This window comes from Odocoileus virginianus, chromosome 6 (assembly GCF_023699985.2).
Source record: "Odocoileus virginianus isolate 20LAN1187 ecotype Illinois chromosome 6, Ovbor_1.2, whole genome shotgun sequence".
Taxonomy (NCBI): domain Eukaryota; kingdom Metazoa; phylum Chordata; class Mammalia; order Artiodactyla; family Cervidae; genus Odocoileus; species Odocoileus virginianus.
In genome coordinates, this window is record NC_069679.1 from 71472441 (window position 1) to 71495692 (window position 23252).

A 23252-nucleotide genomic window follows, 5' to 3' on the forward strand; every position below is an offset into this window, starting at 1 on the left:
TATACAAGTGGTCAATAAGCACATGAAAGCACCTAGCATCATTAATCATCAGAGAAATGCAACTCAAAACCACAATGAGGTATCACTTTTTATCTACTAGGATGAGCTAGAATCATAAAGATATTTGCAAGTGTCAGCAAGGATGTGGAAAAATTGAACCCTCATATACCACTGGTAGGATGTAAAATGGTGCAGCCACTCTAAAAGCAGTTTGGCAGGACTTCCCTTGTGGCCCAGTGGTTAAGATTCCACACTCCTTCTGTAGTGGATGTAAGTTCAGTCCCTGGTTTGGATCCCATGTGCCACATGGTGTGGCCAAAAAAAAAATTTCAACAAATTAAAACAATTTTTTTAAATAAATAAAAATAATTTTTAAATGAAAATAGTTTGGCTGTTTCTCAAATAATTAAGTATAGAATTATCATACAACCCAGCAATTCCACTCCTAGGCATACACCCAAGAGAACTGAAAACATATGCCCACATGAAAACTTATACTTGAATGCTCATATTAGCATTATTCATAATAGCCAAAAAGTGGAAACAGACCAAATGGCTATCAACTGATGAATGGATAAATAAAATATTCACACACTGGAATATTATTCTACCATAAAAAGGAAAAACACGCTACAACATGGTTAGACATTGAAAACATGTTAAGTAAAAGACCCCAGACACAAAAGGCCACATGTACTATCTGATTCCATTTATATAACATATTCAAACCAAGGAAATCCATAGATACAGAAAGCAGATTCATGGTTGCCAGGGCCTAGGGGAGGGGAGAATGAGAAGTGACTGCTTTTGGGTAAGAGATTTCTTTCTAGGGTAATGAAATGTTCTGAAATTAGATAGTGGTAATGTTTATACAACACTGAATATACTGAGACCGCTCAATTGCACAACTTTAAAATACGAAAAATCAATATTTGAACATTGACTGGATATAAATGTTAAGAAATTACTTTGTTTTCAGGTAGAAGAATGACATAGTTCTGCTTTTATTCTTTTTTACTCCTTACTGTTTAAATAAATATAATTTATAAAATAAAATGCTAAAAGAACCCAATTAATTGTACATGGTTAAAATGGTGAACTTTATATTACAGGAATTTTATCTCAATTCTTAATAAAAGAAATTTTAGACAATAAACTCACTTTACAAAGTTCCCATAGGCAAGAGGAGCTGGGTAAGCAATTTCTCCAACTTGCCCAGATATTCTGACCAAAGAAACCGAAACTCCATTCTAACTAAAGAAGCCAAAAGGCATGCTTCTCAAAAGACTCTTAAATGTCTTCAAATGTCCATAGGCTGGGGGGGGGGGGGGGGGGGGGAGCTCTGCTGATGAGTAGAGAAGGAACAAGTGCCTCTTGATAGCTACTCCCGCCTTGGTGAGGCTGCCTCACTTCTAAGGCCCTAAAATTTATGCCAAGTAAGCAGACCAGACCTACAGAGAGACAGCAACGAGGCATGACCTGGGGCATCATTACTCCACGAAGACAGAAAAAACAAATGATTTCTGGGCCCAGGGTACCCAGAAGTCCCAGATTGGCAACCTTTTGGTTCCTGCCCCTTATTCAACACCCAACACCCCTACACTGTGTTTCCAGACAGCCTTGTGAGCCGGCATTCCAAGCTGTCCAGAGCGGCACCATTCACCGCATACACAGCAGCTCTCCATTCACACGGTGCCCCGGGCAGTGGTTCTACATCTCTTTGGGCTTTGGATACAAGTGATTTTGAAATTAGCACAACTTACATGGTCGACAGCCAGCTCAACACCGTCGGCTGCAGAAGTCAAGGCCTGGAGAAGCCAAGAGTGGGACAGGAGACGGACTGTGAGTTTATCAGAGGAGCTCGGAGCCTCCGGGCAGCAGAGCCTGACGTTGGAGCTCCAGGGTTCTGCAGAACTTCCTGACGATAATTTCATCGCTACTTGCCTCTCCAATGATACGCGTCTCTCTCTCTTTTTGCTCCCCCTCTCCCGCCAAACTCCCAGGGTAACACTGGATAATAAAGTGAGAGAATGAAAATGCTTCTAGGTGGCACCTGACCAGCCCGGAGAGACCGTCAGAGCAGGGAGGCAGTTCTGGAGTGAAAAGCAAAACCTCTGGCCTCTTCCAGCCCTTGGGTAAGCAACCCCTCCCCCAGGCCTCCCTGTCCCTGTCCGCCCAACGAGAAGCAGAACACAAAGAAACCAGGTCTTCCCTTGGGGTTCTGACCACCTCGTGGGGAGATTATGATACCCTGCAGTTGCCATGCCTACTGTGATGTCATTCCTTTTATCATTCCATCGAGGTGCTTTTTTTTTTTTCCTTTTCTCTAAAGGACATCCTCTGATCCAATGCCTGGGAGCCCACTGGGAGCTCCAGTCCTTGTCTTAATCTAGACGGGTAAACTACAGTGTCCGGGACCTCAGAAGACCTACAGACCTAACAGAGGTAGGCAAGAGTTGGGAGTGGCTCCCAGGACACAGAGAAGCTCTCCTCCCAAGCTGGTCAATCTCTCCCTACCTTTATGCAGAGCACAGATTTCACCAGCTCTCAGAAATGTAAACAGGACTGGGGTGTGTGACAAGGTCCTGTCAGCTCTACTCAACAGGGCAGAAGGCAATCACTTTTTAAGTAAAATGAAGGCAAAGAAGAAAGATGGAGGAAAAGATGTACAAACACCCCACTTATCATGCACTGAAGAATGCAAAAGAGCAAAGGAAAATATTTCCTAATTGATTACTTTCCACACTGTCTAGCCATGGAGCTCCAGGGGTTCCACACCAATGAAAAGCATTTCTTTGGGTCCCTACTGTGTGCCAAGCACTGCACCAGGTACTAGAGTCCCAGTCTTCAAGGAACTAATAACAGGATGACTGTTCACAATGATGACAGTCACATAGGCTCATCCTAACGCCTTTGCTCCACTAGAAAGAGAGAAACCAAGGCTCTGAGAGACCAGGCAGTTTGTCCCCAGCCACGAGGCTCAGACTACAACCTGTGGGCAGAGAGCAAAAACCCAGGCATGAGCGAGCCTTGCCCAAAACCCTCAAGTGAACACAACAGCTGGCTGTATGCTTTCTCCTCTTTTCGTCCTCCGCTGTGGGATCCGAGGGGCTTCTGCCAGCAGTGAAGGAAGGCGGCAGGCGGCTCGAGCTCCAGCTGCTGCAGCCCCACCAGGGAAATGGCAGCCATCTGCCACGCTGAACGGCAGTAGGGCCCAGGAAGGCCGTTCCTGCAGCCGGCTCACCCTCTGCGGTCAACTTAACCTTTAGGCAACAGGACCGCTTCTGGAAGTCATCGATGACATTGTTAAGACACAGCACCCGGTACAAAACAGGAGTCCTATAGCACTGGAAACGTCCAGACTTATTACATAAAAAATGGCAATTGCTGTTGGCATCAGCAGCACGGTTACTTTCAGCCAAAAACTAACATAGAAAGCTGACTTCATCTTACTGGATCTATAACATGTTTTTTGTGTTTAAAAAAAAAATTATACATCATGAATATATTCTTTTTATCTTAAACAGGGGAAAAAATCCAATGCCAATTTTATGAATGAGGAAACCAAGGTAAAGGATAGAGAAAGGTCATCCCAGGTGACATTGATATGCAGAACTGAGATTTTTATCTTACAGATTCACTTTCAGGGACCCTTGGTGACAGCACAGGCGCTCAGGGATTTAGATGGAAGCCACATTACCAAGCCACCAAACAAGCCACCACTGTTGGTTCTTTTGTGTTTAGTAGGGCTGGGGCGGGGTGCTGAGGGGGAAAGGCGGGCAGTGAGAAGAGGTAGGAGACAGATCCCCATGAAAGCCCAAGCACTTATTCCCCAAAACATTGTTGATATGGTTCGGGGGCCAGATGTCAGACTTGCTAACACTGTCCTCCTTTTAAACAAGCCAGCCTGCCTTTCACCTGTCCTCAGGTAGGTGTCCAGGTGCCCTACTTTTCCATGGAGCCCTGCTCCCCTGGGAACAGAAGCCCGGACAGACAGCTTTGCACTCACACAGGTAAGAAACTCTGCCATCCAAAACCAGGCCAGCAAGTACACACAGGAAAGATTCACTAGATGGTGGCTCGGCTGGCTTCAGTTGCAAAACCCATCCTTTAGGACACACATCTGTGAGACAGGCCCTGCAGAAATCTCAGTTCAGATCAAAGCAGGCCGGCCCTGATCATCTCATTAAAAGCGGCGGGATGTGAACTCCAAGTTGTGATGAGGCCTAAAAAGCAGGAGTCCTAGACTCTGGCCTGGACTTGAATCTCAGCACCACGCATTCACTATGTGACTGAGAGTGTTTGCTCTCAGTTTTCCTCATCCGTAAAATGGGGATAAAGATAGCTGCGAGAAGTTATGAAAATGCCAATATGTAATAGACTCTTCAAAGATTGTACCTGTAAGTATCGGTTTGCCAGGCACAGCAGGGTGTCTGTACTCAGCCACCCACACATTTTCCATGACCCCTTCTGACCTATGGCCTTCACTTGCAACAGAACTGACCTGGAGGTTAAATCCTTTGGCCACAGAACTGAGCTCTCATTCTTGCCAAGCTAACTGATCCATATAGGCGTCACAGTCTTGTTCTTGTTGGAACCATTCTTTTGTTCGTTTGAATTTTTTATTTATGCATATACTTTTTATGAGTTTGTTTATGCATATGTGTGTATAAATATAAAATTTATTCAAATGCATTTTATCACTTACACTCTTTTCCTATATTCTGTCTTCCGACATCAGCACCCCAACTCTGACCCTGCTTTCCCCATGTGGCCCATGTTAATATTTCAGTCTGTGTTCTTCCATGTTTTTCCTCATACCCATGTAAATAATTTTACACACACAAACATACATAAATAGGGGTTTGGGGAGAAGTATATGCTCTTCTCCCTCTTGTTTATTCTGTCATATGTTGCCTAAATCCTTTTAATGGTTCTGTAATGACCCACGGGATGAAGGTACCATTGCTATCAGACCATTTCCATACTGACAGGTATTCACTGAGTTTTAATTCTTGGCCATTACATACAAAATAGCAATAAACTCCTTGTACACATGTCCTCACCGAAGATCATTTTCTAACCAGACAAATTGCCCAAGCCCAGGATGTGAAAGTCATCCATCAAAAGACATGATCATGAGCTCCAATAGGGTCACATCATCCTTAAAAGTCCCCTTTGAATAGGACCCCTCTGCTCTTAGAAGTGCAAATTCCAGGTTTGGGTCTGATCTCCAACTCCTAGTTCTTGCAGGGTCTTACTGTGTCAACTCTCCAGGTCTTAATTTTCCCATCTGTAAAGTAAAATAATAACTGCCTGGAGGTGCAGAATTCGGGAGTGCTTTTGTGAGGGAGCCATGTGTGAAGTGCTATTTTTGCTGTTATTCTATAGGATGTTGCTTCTAGCTTGTTCTGGTGATCAAGGGAGAGAGGGCAAGCCAAAACTAACTGTTTCAATTCAACTCCTTCTAAGACTTGGAGGTCCCTCTTTAGAAAGTTGCTGGGACTGGATGGGAAGGCCTCTGTCTCTCTGCCTTCCGGAAGCACCTTGCACTGCGATTGTTTACAACCCAAAGTCAGGACTAGATGGAAGGATTTTTGACTCTCCACCCGCCAGGCTTTGTCACATTCCAAAGAGGAGCAGCTGTAACTGAAGTTATAAGAGGAATCGTCCAGTGAGCAGATTGTGGAAAATCGGAAATCTCATTGATGTCTGATTTTCACTCAAAAGCTCCCTAAGCTCTAAACTGCTTTCAATAAAAAATGTAAGGTGGTGGGGATGGGTGTACTCCTTTTACAGGGGATGTGGTAATTAAGATTTTCTGTTCCTGAAAAAAGGAGATGCTTTGGGGAGGGGGAATCCCTAAAACTTACATTTCAGGTAGCAGTTCTAAGCCTTTCAAGAACCTTCCTGAAAAGAAGCAGTTTCAGCAACTGGAGTGAATTTGCCGGGTTACCATATGGCTCATAACGCATGAGTTGTTCAGTCGCTCAGTCGTGTCCGACTCTTTGCAACCCCATGGACTACAGCATGCCAGGCTTCCCTGTCCTTCACTGTCTCCTGGAGTTTGCTCAAACTCATGTCCATTGAGTTGGTGATGCCATCCAACCATAACACATCACAGGGGAGCAATAGGAATGATAAAAATCTACAGAATTATTATAATGTTATTCTGCTCTCAAACTCAAATCAAATCTGAATGTGGAATACTTTTCTTCATAAAATCAAGCAGATGAGGGACTTCCCTGTTGGGTCAATGGTTAAGAGAAAGCACTTCCACTGCAGGGGGGTGGGGTGGGCAGGTTCGATCCCTGGACAGGGAACTAAGATCCTGCATGCAGGGTGGCTCAGCTTAAAAAAAAAAAAAAAAAAAAAAAAGAGCAGATGATGGGCAGTCTTTGCTCTGGACGAGCTCTTGGCAGCATTTACTGAACACAGGCTACCTGGGACCTAGCCATCCCACAGGCACGTAGGCACACTTTAGGTCTCCTCAAAGCACAACTCAGAGAAATCACAAACCAGAAACTGCCATATGCCCAAAAAGAATAGAACCAGCAAAGAAATCACAGTATAGTCACATGACAGTATACTACCCAGTACCCAGAATGCAACACCTACAACTACAGCCCAAACTATGAATGAATCTCATGATGTTGACGGGGGAATCCAGACACTAAAGTGAACATGCCAGAAGATTCCACTCCATGGGGGGTTACAACCAGGATGGTCACCCTTGGGGAGGGGGTAGGAGGTGTGGTAGTAACTGGAAGGGGCACAGGTGGACTGCTGTCCTCTTGTTTCTTAACACGGGCAGTGATGACATAAGTAAATTTAGTTTGTTAGAATTTATTGAGCTGCATAAATGTGTACTTTCCTGTATGTATCCCTGGAGAAGGGCATGGCAACACACTCCAGTATTCTTGCCTGGAGAATCCCCATGGACAGAGGAGCCTAGCAGGCTACAGTCTATAGGGTTGCAAAGAGTCAAACACGTATGAAGTGACTTAGCATATACACACTGTATGTATGATGTACTTTGAGCTTTAAAACCTAAAAAAGAGACTTGGAACAAAAATGAAGGTGAAAATGAAACTGAAGTCCCTCAATCCTGTCTGACTCTTTGCAACCCCATGGACTGTAGCCTACCAGGCTCCTCCATCCATGGGATTTTCCAGGCAAGAATACTGGAGTGGGTTGCCATTTCCTTCTCCAGGAGACCTTCCTGACCCAGGAATGGAACCTGGGTCTCCCGCATTGTAGGCAGATGCTTTACCATCAAAGCCACCAGCGAAGTCCCTGAGAGTAAAGCGGTCAGGTGGACAGGGCTCTTGGAGCCAGATTTTGTCTGGCATGCATCATTCCTGGGATCTCTCCTGTCCATGCAAAGACTGCTTAGCTGAATGTGGCAGAAGAGGCTTCTGTGAGTAGAGATGAAAGAGGCTACAGAGAAACTGGCGCTTTCTTTGGAAAGGAGCAGTTTTACAAAATCTAGATGTGCAAACTCCACTCGGGTAATTAATCCACTGAGCTATCCATTTCAGCTGGACCCAGGTTTGCTTCAGAAACATTTGGGGGCTTTGTTTTTTGTTTTTCTTCTCTTGAAAAAATGTTTGGAATGAAGGGGAAAGACATCATTATTTTATATGGAAATCAAATCGATGTTTACAGATAGAGAATGGAAAGAAAAGCTGATCAATGGTGACAAATTATAAGCCAGAGATGGAAAGAGATTCTCTATAAAGGCTCTAATACCACAGGCAAATGGGGTTTCCATTTGGTTCAATAACAATATTTATAGTAACAGCTAACAAGCATGCAGGGTTTACACATGCTAGGCATGGCTCTAAGTGCTCACATACATTAACTTATTCAATTTCCATCTATAAGGTAAAGATTGTACAACCCCTACTTTGCAGATTGACATCGAGGCCCAGAGAGGTTAAGAAACTTGCTCAAACTCACACAGCCAGTAAGTGACAGACTAGGCTGTCTGGCTAGAATCTGCCTTCTTAACCATCAAACCATAGAGCTTTCTAACAAGCATTTTGTTGTTGTTGTTTAGTCGCTAAGTCATGTCCAATTCATGCAACCCCATGGACTGTAGCCCATCAGGCTCCTCTGTCCATGGGATTTCCCAGGCAAGAATACTTGAGTGGATTGCCATTTCCTTCTCCAGGTGATCTTCCCAACCCAGGAATCGAACCCATGTCTCCGTTTGTGAAGCCCTTACTATGTGCTGGGCACTATACTGGGCAAGAGCGGTACTAACATATACAAAACACAAACTCATAGGTTGCAGGATTAGTCTGTGCAGTGATAAAGCTCACATAGGCATCCAGAGGTCTAACTCAAGAATGGAAAGTTAGAAAACACTCTCCAAATGGTGGATGTAAGTTTTCAATGACTAAAAAGCACCATCTGTTTTCTCAGTACATTCTAAGAATAAAATTCCTTGAATAAAATTCTTCTCAGTGAATAAATTATAAGGATCAACATCCCTTGATTCCCCACCCTCTCCTGGGTCATGAAACTCAATAAAACTCTCTTCATTTTGATTGGAGGGGGGAAAAAAATAAGAACCCATAAATATGTTTGTTTACTTTTCCTGAATTGCCCTCTTGTGTAAAATGGATTGCTCACCACTAATGTACCAGGCTCCTATACAGGGCCTCTCAGAAGGTGCCCAGGTTATTAAAAAATCGAAGAAATGCAAAGCAGGATTGCAATACATATGGTACATTTATAATGTTTACACAACAAATTCACACTCTTCACATATATACACTCACAAACTTAAATACAATGTAAAATAATTATGACCTCAAGAGAATTTCAGGATCTTTTTCTTTTAAAATATTAATTCAGAGAGTGCCCCCTGGATGGTGTGGTCCAGCCACAGACTGTACAGCGGATGTCTTATGATGAACACCTTGGAAACTACACATAAAACCTCATGCAGAGATAACCCCAAAGTTTCATTTGAGTCCTCCAGGAATGGGAGACCCAAGTTTAATCAGGTCCCACTACTGCTCTATCCACTTGATAAGCCTTTCTTAAGGGAAGAAGAATAAAATGTTGACCCTAGTGGTAAGGAACAATGAAAGCCTAGCTAGGAACCAGTAATAGGGAAGAAAGGAGGTTCACATAGCTGAAAAATATGTGGGTGAAAACTCTAGGACATGGCCAATAAAGTCGCAGGCCAGCTAGATGTAGGATCTTCATAGTATCTAGAGGTCAAATCCAGAAGTTCAACTAAGGTAACGAGCAACAGGCAGGAACACAACCTCCTGCCTACCTACCCTCGAACTAGCTCTGACCCAGGCCTCCAGATGCTACGCTCATGCCCCTGGCCCATCTTTGCTGGCCTCTCTACAGGGACAGGGGTTCCTAAAAACATGTGAAACTTCTAAAATGTGCTCCCTTCTCCCATGTCCATCCCATATCCTGGGAGTCAATTAAATGTTTTTAGAGAATCAAAAATGGTGCCCACTGTGACACGGCATCCTATGCTCCTTTCCAGAAGAGTGTAAGGTCCAATTCTAAACAGATCCTGTTGTAGAAAAAGTCCTGAAAAAGGTATGAAAGCTCCTCAGACCCAAAGATGAGACAGCACAGAAAGCTAGTTGAAAACCATTTTCCAATGTCTGTTTATTTTTCTGCTAAAACTTATTCACTGTGTGAGTTGCCAAGGGAAGTTAAGGCTCTTGTTCTGAAGCAAGAGAGGTTCTCTTTCCACATGACACCTGTAGAAAATGGAAAATGTGATACCCTCTGTGTATCACAGAACACCAGTTCCCAGTAAGAAGACACCCCAATTTCTGCCAGCGCAGCACCCAGTGGGGGCAGCTTTTCCACTTTTCTCCTCTTGCTGAAAGGGCCTAGAAAGGCCACCAGGGCCTTCTCCAAGGGCAAAGTCCTCCCTGGCCCCCAGTGAGGACTCACTGTTCACTATCCCTTTTATTTAGCTAAGCAGCAGAGCTTAAAAATAATTTCTACAGCTCTTTACTCAAACACACACTCAAGAAGAGGTCTGTGGACTATGTACTACATGCACTGGATCCTATTTAAGCTATCGAAGGCTAAGTGTGACCTTGAAACATCCTCTCCAAATTCTTCCCTTACATCCAGTCCAGACTAACACAAATTGATTCTATTTTCTCAAAACACCAGCCTGTTCGGATAGCTTTGTTTATCTTCATTAGCATTTCTCCATGATGAGGAGGGCAAGGGTTCAAAGCTCAATGTTGCATCCAGAGAGACAAGGCCTATGGGAAGATGTAAACCTGAAAGAGGTGATGAACCCATGGGCAATTCTCCAGACATCCTTGAGTCAAGAGACTTTCTCAAACACATTCCACCCTCACTCCCCAGTGGGAATAGTTTATACTTCCTGAGCCCTGGCTTTGGTTCAGACCATCTCCTAAGAGCTTCATGTAGGTTAACATCTAATCCTCACACCAACCCTCTGGGGTAGGTGTCACAGGTGAAAGAGAAAGCTGGAATTTGAACCTAGAAGTCTGATTCTCAAGCCGAGGCTCCCATGAGGGCCACAAGATATTTCTGTACTCAAGGATTATAGCTGGTCCTCTTATGACCTGGGTAACCATGATGGTGTGGTCACTCACCTAGAGCCGCACATCCTGGAGTGTGAAGTCAAGTGAGTCTTACTCACATTACTATGAACAAAGCTAGTGGAGGTGATGGAATTCCAGCTGAACTATTCAAAACCCTAAGAAATGATGCTGTTAGAGTGCGGCACTCAATATGTCAACAAGTTTGGAAAATTCAGCAGTGGCCACAGGACTGGAAAAGGTCAGTTTTCATTCCAATCCCAAAGAATGGCAATGCCAAGAATGTTCAAACTACCAGACAATTGTGCTCAAGCTAGCAATGTTATGCTCAAAATCCTTCAAACTAGGCTTCAGCAGTATGTGAATTGAGAACTTCCAGATGTGCAAGCTGAGCTTAGAAAAGGCAGAATCAGACATCAAATTGTCAACATTCATTGGATCATACAGAAAGCAAGGAAATCCTAGAAAAGCATCCATTTCTGCTTCATTGACTATGCTAAAGCTTTTGACTATGTGAATCACAACAAACTATGGAAAATTCTTAAAGAGATGGAAGTACCAGACTACTTTACCTGTCTCCTGAGAAACCTGTACACAGGTCAAGAAGCAACAGTTACAACTGGACATGGAACAACTGATTGGTTCAATATTGAGAAAGGAATATGACAAGGGTGTATATTGTCACCCTGCTTATTTAACTAATGTGCAGAGTACATTTGCGAAACGCTGGGCTGGATGAAATCCAAGCTGGAATCAAGATTTCCAGAAGAAATATCAACAACCTCTGATATGTAGATGTTACCACTCTAATGGCAGAAAGTGAAGAGGAGCTAAAGAGCCTCCTGATGAGGGTGAAAGAAGAGTGTGAAAAAGCTGGCTTGAAACTCAACATTCAAAAAACTAAGATTATGGCAAATTGTCCCATCACCTCACGGCAAATAGAAGGGGAAAAGTGGAAGCAATGATAGATTTTATTTTCTTGGGCTCCCAAATCACTCTTGACGGTGACTGCAGCCATGAAATTAAAAGATACTTGCTCCTTGGAAGGAAAACTATGACAAATCTAGACAGTATAATAAAAAGCAAAGATATCACTTTGCCAACAAAGATCCATATAATCAAAGCTATGGCTTTTCCAATAGTCATGTACAGATGTAAGAGTTGGACCATAAAGAAGGCTGAGCACCGAAGAATTGATGCTTTCAAACTGTGGTGCTGAAGAAGACCCTTGAGAGTCCTTTGACTGCAAGGAGATCAAACCAGTCAATCCTAAAGGAAATCAACCCTGAATTGGAGGGACAGACTCTGAAGCTGAAGTTCCAGTACTTTGGCCACCTGACAGGAAGAGCTGACTCTCTGGAAAAGACCCTGATGCTGGGAAAGACTGAAAGCAAAAGGAGAAGGTGGAGACAGAGGATGAGATGGTTGGATAGCAACACCAACTCAATGGACATGAATTTGAGCAAACTCCAGAAGACAATGGAGGAGCCAGAGGAGCCTGGCTTGCTGCAATCTATGGGGTTGCAAAGAGATGAACACAACTTAGGGAATGAACAACAACAATGCTCTTATGGGGCGCATTTACCTAAATGTGTTATGAGAGTTCATTTACTTCTCTATCTCCTTGACTCATAAACTGCTAACTGTCCCTAACTATTCATTCTCCCTCCTCCCTTTTTATAATAACCTCCACCCACAAGATTTACCCAAGTACACGATCATCTGCTCCAGACTACATTTCCCAACATCCCTTGCAGCTGGATATGGCCATGTGACTAAGTTTAAGCCATGGGATATGAATGGAAGCCCCTTAATAACAAGCTGCTTCCCAGATTTTGAAAAACTGGGATGAAAAAAAAGCGATGAAAAATTGTAAAAAAAAAAACTGGGTCCGAAAATGACTTCATGGACATACCCTGCCAGTTTGGTATGATTCCCCCTGGGACTTATATGAAGTAAGAACCTATCTTATTTAACCAATCTGTTTGGAGATATTACAGCACCTACAGGCTTCCCAGGTGGGTTAGTGGTAAAGAACTCACCTGACAATGTAGGAGATGCCTGAAACAGCTTAGCATGCATGCACACACACACGGCAGCTTACCTTATATGCTAGATTAAGCACCTTAAAGACCAAACCTTGTCTTACTCCACACAGCATCCCCAAAACCCTCTCTTAGTGCTTGAAACATAATAATTGCTCATCAAATATTTGTAAGATGAATGAAAACACCATTATGCATACCAGGTGATACTGGGGCCAAACAGACTTATCCAGACTCAGTGAGTGCTTAGTCACTCAGTCATTTCCGACTCTTTGCAACCCCATGGACTATAGTCCACCAGGTTCCTCTGTCCATGGAATTCTCCAAGCAAGAATACTGGAGTGGGTTGCCATTCCCTTCTCCAGGGGGTCTTCCTGACCCAGGGTTCAAACCCAGGTCTCCTGCATTGCAGGCAGACTCTTGACCATCTGAGCCACCAGGGAAGCCCTATCCAATCTCAGTAGCAGATCCTTATCCAGGGGGGTACAGTGTCTCCCACGTTCCTAGCAAACAGGTGCTCAGGCCAGAGAATCTATGTTTCAGGAAACATTTGCAACAGGGGAGGAGTAAACCTGTACCAAGTCTGTGTTGGCTCTCTGCTGAGATGATGGATTTTGTGCTTAACCACAAGTCAGCTGAGGTTACTGCTTTATCTCACAATAATGAAGAGCTCAATTGGAGCACTTACTACAGACCAGGTACTATACTAAGCAGGCCACATACATTACAGCATTTGTTTTTGTTTAATCCTCACGACAACCCTAAAAGGTAGGAACTTGTATTATCCCCAGATGAGTAAACCAGGCTAAGAAAGAAGTTAAGTAACTTGCCCCAGCCGCATGGCCATAAGTGACAAAGGTCAGATTCAAACCCAAGTTGTTTGAACCCTACACTTTTCTTCTTACCCACGAGGCTACCCTGCCTCTGTCCATATGTGACAGGCTTTTGTTCCCTACTATGATGACACGTTGGGAGGGCTGGGCCAGGTTTTGTGTTTATCTGAATAGGTGCCTAATGCCCTGAGCTTACCGTGTGGGCGTGATACTTTTCCTCTGTGCACAGTTGGTGACAGGCTGCACACACCCGCCAGGCTACAGCAGGGCAGAGGGCAAACAGCCTCGGCCCTGGGGCCCGCCGCGCTCCCTCTTGCTTCCTCCAGCTCCCTAGACTGCCCTTGCTGCCCCCTAACCTCTGCACCCACGGCCCATGCCACTGCCACCCACAGCCTGTGTCTTTTCCCCTGGGCTGCCTGCCCTGGGTGTGCTTCCCTGCCCGCCTCCATGCACAGTTCTTGCCAGGCCTTGAAACCCTCCTCCTCGAAGCTACATGGTCCAGACCTGCCCATCGAGCTTGGTAACGGTGTGGTTCAGGTTTCACATCCACCTTATCCTCACAGCCATTCTTTACCTCCACCAGCTCCTTCCTCCTCACACCAGCTTTCCTAAGAGGTTGCAAACCTAATGACTATAGGTCAAATGTGGCCCCCAAGTACATTTTCTTTGGTTGTACTATGCTTTCTGAAAATTGAATTTCTTATGTCAAGTTGTTAGAGTTTATATACACACTCAGATTTCAAGTGTCTCTGGAAAAATCGGGAGTCCTGGACTTCCTGGGTGGTCCAGTGGTTAAGAATCTGTCTGCCAATGCAGGAGACCTAAGTTCGATCCCCAGTCTGGGAAGATTCCACACGCTGCAGGGCCACTAAGCCCATGTACCACAACTATTGAGCCTGTGCTCTCGAGCCTGTGATCTGCAACAAGAGAAGCCAGTACAATGAGAAGCCCTCACAGTGCAACTGGAGAAAGCCCGCGGGCAGCGGCAAAGATGCGGCCCAGTCAAAAATAAATGCATAATTTTTTCAACTTGAAAATAAAGAAAAATCAGGAGTCCTGGCAACAACAGGCCCTGTTTTCCCATGTGGCAAATGGCTAGAGTTGAATTCGGACTTGAGTGAGCATGAATTTCCGGTTTGTCCACGCCAGTCCCTGCTCTACTTTTCCCATCCAGACATCCATTCACTCATTTCCACGGCCTGCCAGCCTCCTTTGGGCGCTTGTGTCTGCAATGCCTGCTGTAGTGTCTCCATTTTGCTGATGAGGAATCTGAGAAAGTGGGGAGAGAGTGCATTCTTCCAGATCTCCACATTGAGTTCATCAGCAAAGCCAGGGCTGGAAAATCATTAGATATTATTTATTATCAAGCTCCTGGGTGTCCCAGGCACTGTCCAGAGCATCACAGAGGCTTCAATACAGGTCTGTTGCTGCTGCCCCTCTAGTCACTACCCACCCCCACTGCTGCTCCAAACACATGAACAGACCAAAGAAAGGCACTGTACTTTTCAACACACACATCACAAACACCTCTTTTACCATGTGCCATGGTAATCTGATTCTCCCCATCTTACCTCCATGCCCCGATTAACTTTCCTCAAACCTCTTATTCATGTTATACACTCTGAACCTGCTGAGATATAACCTTTCTGTAAGGTAATCCCCTCTGGCCTGGATCCGGGATGGTATGTGTATGTGTGTGTGTTTGTACATGCATGTGTGCTCACACATGTGCTTCTGGACAAACGCACTCTCTTCTCATGAACTTCCCACACGGCTGAGAAGCCAACCCGTGCCCCAGGTGGCGAGCCAGTGTCCACCGCACTGCCCCATGGAAAGGGGTGGCAGCTGCTGATGGCACCGTGAAGGAACGAAAGTTCCGGGTGGCCCTGTCTTCCGTTTTTCAAGAATCTGGGAATATAATTTAGAAAAGGGAAACAATGCTTTCTATTAAGAAGACAAGTACTGGGACTATCCTGTTGGTCCAGTGGCTAAGACTCCACGCTCCCAATGCAGGGGGCCCAGGTTCAATTCCTGGTCAGGAAACTAGATCCCACTTGAGACAGGATTCCACATGCTACAAAGAAGATTGAAGATCCCGCGGGCCACAAGTAAGATCTGGCATAGCCAAATAAATTAATTAATTAAATAAATATTTTTTGAAAAAGACCTCTGCTGAGAAACAAACCACCCCACTCCCACCCCCACCTCACCGCTCCCAGCCCCACCCCAGGGACTTGAGAGACTTTACAAGGATCAGGTGCTGGAGGACTGATAGGCAAGGCTGGCTCCCCTTGAAACGCCCCACTGGAACAGCCAGCAGCAGGTCCCCAATCTCTTGTCCCATGCTGACACCTGTCCTAGGACCTGGAAGAGGACCCCAGCAGCTTAGCTGGCTTTGCCCTCCAGCTTCATCCTCCACAACCACAAGACAACTAAGATGTTTTTGACTGGTTTGTTTTCCTAACTCCTTGTTTGAGCTATCCTAAAAACAAACCTTTTTTTTTTTTTTTTCTTTTTCTTATCCATCTTCTCTTTGGAACCCTCAGGTTCTTAACTCACACTGTATAATGTGAATCTTTCCAATAAGGAGGTTGCAGCTTCCATTTCTTCGATTAAACAGTTCCAACAAAGAATTCATTGAGATGAATGTGCTTATCATGAACCAGGTAGCATCCTTTTCCTCCCTAAACCACACACAATTAACATATAAATGGCCTGGCAAAGGGACTTCTTTGAGAAGTGGCAGTTTATAACTCCACTTGCTCCTTCACTTCTGAAGCTTTTTTTTTTTTTTAAGGAGAGAGAAAAGAACAATTTCCAAATGAGAAAATGTCACAGATGGCCACAAACTGGCTTCCCGAGGGATGATCATTTTGATGCAAATACTCTTTCTCCAAGTGAAAAAACGTACAAAGTGTCCACTTGAGGATCTGCGCCTCCCATTTGGGTAATCGCCTTCGACGGTGGGTCCTGAGCAGGCAAACGATATGCCCAGAAAGGCAGCCAATGAGAGAGGTGCACCCGCCCTGCATCCCCATTGGCCCGGCTGGGCACCAGCTGGAACCAGGGCCAGCTTTGAGGACAGCAGCGAGACTTGATAGGATTCTCTCTTCAAAGCGTAGAGCAAACATCAATTAATCCTCAAAAGACGCTTTCAAGGAGAACATTATCCCTTTTGAGGATGTGGAAGCTAAGAGGGGGCCGCAGGTAGTTGAAGGGACAGCAGAGGAGAAAACAGAGCCCTGGGCCCCGAGATCAGTTCTCCAGAGAGAGTCAAGTTGCAGGAGATGGATGAACCTGCAGAATTGGGGCGACAGAGGAGGCCGCCAAGGAGCCACTGCTTCTGAGGGTGTCCCCTAAGGCTCCCACTCCAGAGGAGGTTGCAGAGTGAAACAGGGTGAGAGCCCTGATCATGGCTCTGTGTGCACCAAGCTGGGAACCAGAGTTCAAATGATTGGACTTGGGCTCAAAACCCCTTCGTTAGAGCCTAGGTTGAACATAGAGAAGGAAAACTGAAACCTGGATCCAATTTGCCACCTAAGCCTGTTTGGGCACCCCCACCCTGTTCTTGAAAGGGGGAGGGGTTGGATTTGTGTGTGCGCACCGAGGCTATCCCCCACCTGGCTGGTCTCTCCATCTCAAGAGGACCAGTCCAGAAGTTCCCACAGCTCACATTCGTAAGGATCACAGCCTGTCACTGTGCTTGGCAATAAACATCACACATTCTCACATTACACGTTTATGCAACCTTTAATATTTTGCTGTGAGATACCTGGAAAAGTTGTATACCACTGATAAAAAAAAAAGTACTGTAAAAACACCCCACAATCTCTTCTCCACACACAGGCAATAACCTTACACATGGATCTCTACAATGAATGTTTTTAGTCTGTTTTGTCAAAAAACTTCAATCACTTTCTTTGCTGTACACTATGTACTGTTTGCATCACTAAACAGAACCCATGCCATGTGCAAAAATAGGCTTGTTGGAGATGCTTAAGTTTTTATAGAAAGGACTTTCCTAAAGAGTCTGAATGAGTTTGGGCTTCCCTGGTGGCTCAGTGGTAAAGAATTTGCCTGCCAGTGCAGAAGATGTGGGTTCGATCCCTGGATCCAGAAGATCCCCTGAAGAAGGAAATGGCAACCCACTCCAGTATTCTTGCCTAGAAAATCCCATGGACAGAACCTGGAGGGCTCCATGTCCATGGAGTTGGGTCACAAAAATGTCAGACACAACTAAGCAACTAAACAACAAACTGAATGAGTTTGCTCTCAATTGACCACATAGTCAAAGAAATACAGGAAACCACCGTATGACTGACTTTTTTTCAACTCAAATACCAACGACTATTCTGACATAGCCTTCTGTATACATGGCTATGATTTCAGAGCAATAGAAAAATATCTAGAAGGAGATACAAAAAGTGTCCTTAACTGTTGGGAGTAGAATGGGTGAGAGGGGAAGAAGTCTTTTTTTCTTTTTTCTCTTCTTTTTCTTCTCATTTCATGTCCTGTACTGTGCATTTTTTACAATCAGTATGTCACTCCTTAAATGTTTAAAATTATGAAATGAAAAGTCACTCCAAGATCATTTTTCCCCCATGGGTTGCATTTTGTCCCCAGACCCCTGCAAAGTAAGCAAAAAATATTACACACCTTCATCACGATATTGTCAACACGCGGGCAGCTTCATCTAAAATGCAGCAAGCTAAGAAAGAACAGTGTCTTGAAACCTACTTCACAGAGGAGGGTAAAGCTGTATCAGACAGAGGCAGAAATGTCGCTCCAACACCGAGGAAACAACTGAGGCTTGTAGACTTGACTTGCTTAGGGATTATCTGAGAAACAGATGAAAAGCCACCTTTCTACACAAATCAGACACAGCTCCTGCTCCCAATTCTTAGTCCCTATGAATGGCCAGAACACACAAACTCACAAAACCAACCGATAGGCTGGAATCCCTCCAATTATTAAAATCATTTTTTTCTTTTCTTAAAGAATGGACTTTTCAAATGACACCAAACTCTTCCATCATTTAAGTGTTTATTTAGAGAATACTGCTGTTGGAAGCTTGAGAAATGGAGATCTAATCTCAAAAGGCCCTTATCATTTGCAAAGTAATTAGAAATGAAGTTTTAAAAAAAAAAAACAAAAACAAAAACACCCTGGGGTTGAAGTGATGAGGCCAACAGGAAAATCCAATTCATTTACAAAATTTTCACTTCCATCTGTTTTCCTCACGAATACTACTAGATACAGTTATTACCAGCAAATCAGTGACGAGGAGGCTGAGATGAAGGAAAATGTACACTCGGGGTCTCTTGAACTCCTGGCATTTGGCAGAGCCGTGCAGCAGGATCAAATTGTCAATTTCAGCCTGACCCTGAAATCAAGACTCTAATAGTCACAGAAGTTCTGCAGCTAATCAGTTACTGTTCACACTTCACTCATCAGAATCCTTCAAGTCGCCAGAGGGAGCCTGCATTTGCAACACACCAGAAAGCATTCCTTGGGGGGCTTAGCCGTCCTTCCAGTTCTACTTTTGCCCTCTCCTTCCAGAGACTGATTTAGAAACGAAGGGAAGAAGGCTAAGAAAACTCTCACCTTTAATATTAATAAGAATTGCGCAGTCCCCGGATGATCAGAGCCCAGACTACACAGGACTTGAAAGAACGATTGAGACTTTGATATGAAATATGAAAAAGTAACAGGCAGAAGGGGTGGGGAGACCAAACTGGGAGGCCCAGGGCCCAGCTCCTGAGCTCCAGTCCTGACTCTCCAGCAACGATCACTCTGATTTATTAAGCAAGGATGATGTACACTTACCTCGCCACCTTTTTATCTGTGAGATGAATGAAATGATCTCTCAAATGGCTTATTTGTCATGACAGGAAGAAAAAATACAACACAGTACAATACAAATAAGGGAACTAGGAATTGAGCCCACCCTTTGCCTTCTTTTCAAAGAGATTTCCCATATGCCATCTCATCACTATCTCTGGTGAGATATGCTATGTGCTTAGTTGCTTCAGGCATGTTGGACTCTTTGCGACCCCATGGACTATAGCCCACCAGGCTCCTCTCTGTTCATGGGATTCTTCAGGCAAGAATCCTGGAGTGGGTTACCATGCCCCACTCCAGGGAATCTTCCCAACCCAGGGATCAAATCCAGGTCTCCCACACTGCAGGCAGATTCTCTACCATCTGAGCCACCAGGGACACCTCCCCTGGTGAGACAGCACCCCGTTATTATTAGCCCTGTTTTATAGAAAAAGCAACCGAGGTACAGAGTAGGGAACTGACTAGGGCAGCGTGGTCTGTAGAAGCAGTATTGGTCGATTCAGAACATTGCACTGAAGTTCAGCAATATGGGTCTCGGGTTGAGTCTGGAAGGCTCAGCCACCTGAGGATACAGAATTCAGACCTCCTCTGTACCACCCTGGAGCTCTCTCCTTGAGCTCACCCTACTTCTGCACAGAATCTTTTAACTAAGACAGTCTCAGAGTCCCACTGATCAAGGGGATAGTAGGGAAAGCAAAGGCCTCTATTGACTCTCTTTTAAAAAAAAAAAAAATATTTATTTAGTTGTGCCTGGTCTTAGTAGCAGGCTTCCCTGATATCTCAGTTGGTAAAGAATCTGCCTGCAATGCAGGGGACCCGAGTTCAATTTCCCGGTTGGGAAGATCTCCTGGAGAAGGGATAGGCTACCCACTCCAGTATTTTTGGGCTTCCCTTGTGGCTCAGCTGGAAAAGAATCTACCTGCAATTGGGAGACCTGGGTTCAATCCCTGGGTTGGGAAGATCCCCTGGAGAAGGGAACAGCTATCCACTCCAGCATTCTGGCCTGGAGAATTCCATGGACTGTATAGTCCATGGGGTCACAAAGAGTCGGACACAACTGAGTGACTTTCACTTGGTCTTAGTTGCAGCATGCAGGATCTTTAGTTGTGGCAGTCAAACTCTTAGTTGTGGCATGTGGGATCTAGTTCCCTGACTAGGGACTGAACACAGGTCCCCAGCATCGAGAGCATGAAGTTTTAACCACTGGACCACCAGGGAAGACCCCTCTACTGACACTTTAACCCCTGTGTCAGTTCGGTCCAAAGCAAACATGGACATCCTTCAGTGATGAGGCCAGGAGAGAAGAAGGCGAGGCCAGGAGTGGACATGTGGATGGTGTCCAACCTCAGGGGTTGGTTAACGGCTCGAGGCATGAGTGGTCAGCAGCAGCCCCAGATAATGATTCCTGCACTCAGGTGTAATTTCTATTCTTACAAAATGTCAGGCATTCGAGAATCTAAGGTCAACCACTGCTATCGAAGACCTGGGTGAGTAGGAAGGAAAGACAGAAACAAGTGTTCAATGAGCATCTTCTAAGGCCTGGCCTGTTCCTCGGGTCTTCACAGAACTCATCCCGTGCAACGGCTCCAGGCAGGCATGACACGGGCTTTCTCCCTTGACAGAGCGAGGAAGGGGACGTCTCTGGTTCCTTCCAGCCCAGGCATATTATGGTCATTGTCCTGTCCCCACTCCATCACTCAAATTCTCTTCTACCACAGGATGCTGCTGGGGCTTCTCTGATGCCACAAAATCAGAGACCCCTCCCCAGACCCCTCTCTCTGGGGCAGGAAGAGAGCATCATTCCCTCTTCTCTTATCACCCCAACTGTAGCCAGGAGGACCCCTCACCAGAACCCCCTCAGTTTACTCAGGGACCCATGAGGCAACAATGGGGGAGGCGAGACGGGTGAAGAGAGAGAGGAAGAAGGATGACAGAGAGGCAGCCCGTCACTTCCGGAAGGATGCAAGCACTTCCCAGCATACTTTGGGAAAGCCACCCAAACCCAACACCACTCCAGGAAACTACATCCCAGGAATTGCAGAGGACTGAACAGACCCAGGTGGAGCATGGCTCCCACCACACCTGAGATAATATTATGAAAAGAACACGTGTGATCAGGGAAGAAGGAATGACCATGTTTAAGACCTGCCCCCCCACCACCACCACACACTCACATGTGCCTTTTCCTAGCCTCCACTTGGAGCAAACAGTGAAGCCAACCCAAACCCAGAAGAGTGAATAACGCATGGAGCCAGCTCAGGCCTCCCACACAGGAAGGCGTGCCAGGCGGCAGATGGCCGCCTCACGCACACAGGCCACAGGTCTGTTATGGGGACTGAGATGCCAGCACCGCCCCAGTGCTCCTCAGTAACCAGGCAAGAAAACGTGGGGCTCCCCCAGAGACCTATGAAATGTGAGGCGAGGTCTTACGAGTGAATGGGGAAGTGCCAGCCGTCCTGGGCAGACACCAAGAGCTAGAGTGATTTGTGAGCCCTTTTTTCATGAGTTAATTTGCTTCCAGCAGATTCCATTAGTGACCTGACAGACCCTGGGCCCGGAGGAGGGCCTTGGAAGAGCTACTGAGTCAGCAAACTGAAGGGGCGACAGGGAAGGCCAGATGTCTTGCACCCAGCCCTTTGCCCGGCGTTTCTATTTGAAGAGCTTAGAATAATTATTTGCGAAGCTCTTGTTAAGGCAGCACCACTAAGCTACCTACAGAGAGAAAACGCACGAACCTTGACCACCAAAGGGCAAACCAGAAGCTGATGCAATACAGGAAAAGGATTCCCACATGAAAGAATCTTCACTTCCCAGTGGCAGGAAGAAAGCAAAAATCACAATTATAATTGAACCGTGAACATGGTTGCACCATGTTCGATCTGCAACCAGGAACCTGAGAGGAGTGGAGGTGGGGAGAGGGTTGAACTTTCTGAGTTCCAGGTGACAATTCTAGTAGAATAATAAAATGATGAAACTATTAATACCACTGCTGCTCTTACTACAAATAATAATAATTACAGTTAACATTTATTTGGCACCTGGCATGTGCTAAGAGGTCTTCCCTGGTGGCTCAGACATAAAGAATCTGCCTACAATGCAGGAGATCCACGTTCAATCCCTGGGTTGGGAAGATCCCATGGAGTAGGAAATGGCACCCCACTCCAGTATTCTTGTCTGGGAAATCCCATGGGCAAAAGAGCCTGGTGGGCTACAGTCCATGGGGTCGCAAAGAGGCAGAGACAACTGAATCAACTTAGCACCATGCATGTGCCAAGAACCATGCTACAAGCTTTTTAGGCATTATCTCCTTTACTCTTTGCAACAGCCCTTTGAAGCAGGCAAACTCTGTAGGTAAGAGATGTCTCGAGGCCACGAAGTCATGAGAAAGATTCAGAGAAGAATCAAGCCCCAGATGTGTCTGACTCCACGCTTGTGCACTGGACCACTTTGCTACCACTCAGTCTCATGGACCAGAGAGAGGGCATTGAAATGGGACTCTGGAGCATGGGCTCCAGCCCCACACGCATCCTAAGTAGCTGTGGGATCTCAGCGAGTGATTTCAACTCATGGGCCATTCTACCCCATAAGATGACTGACTAATTTTTTAAGGGTTCCCTCAATTCAAACTACAGCCCCTGACCACTAGAATGCCACCTGAGTTGATGGGGAAGGGAATATAAAAACTCAGGCACAGCCCTGTCCTCAAGGACTCTGCAATCTTGCCCTGCCTTATGCAAAAGCTCAAGAACCTTGGGTGTCCTATTCAGTGATTCTTTTTTAATATATCACTAAAAAAGTTTTTCTGACAGTCCATCTACTATTTGCTCTTCTTTGTAAACACAGGCATGGAGAGGTGTCTAAAAAGACATTCAGCTAATGGATCTGGAGTGATTATTTTTGCTCTCATCTTTTTACATTTTTGCATTGCTTGAATTTTTAGTAACAAATATACATCACTTTTG

At 45.3% G+C, this 23252-nt stretch overlaps 1 protein-coding gene across 2 annotated transcripts in view; it reads right to left on the bottom strand.

The window, feature by feature from the left end:
• The window catches only part of DPF3 (double PHD fingers 3), a 289836-nt gene that overhangs the window by 237158 nt on the left and 29426 nt on the right, over nucleotides 1-23252 (bottom strand). Inside the window, exon 1 of one of the 2 annotated variants that reach the window (XM_070469584.1) lies at nucleotides 1764-2202. The exons of the other annotated variant lie outside the window; for it this stretch is intronic. Coding sequence (XP_070325685.1) covers nucleotides 1764-1765 — 2 coding nt within the window. The 5' untranslated portion in view covers nucleotides 1766-2202. Of the gene's footprint in view, nucleotides 1-1763; nucleotides 2203-23252 lie in introns of those variants that run through there. 2 annotated transcript variants of the gene reach the window in all.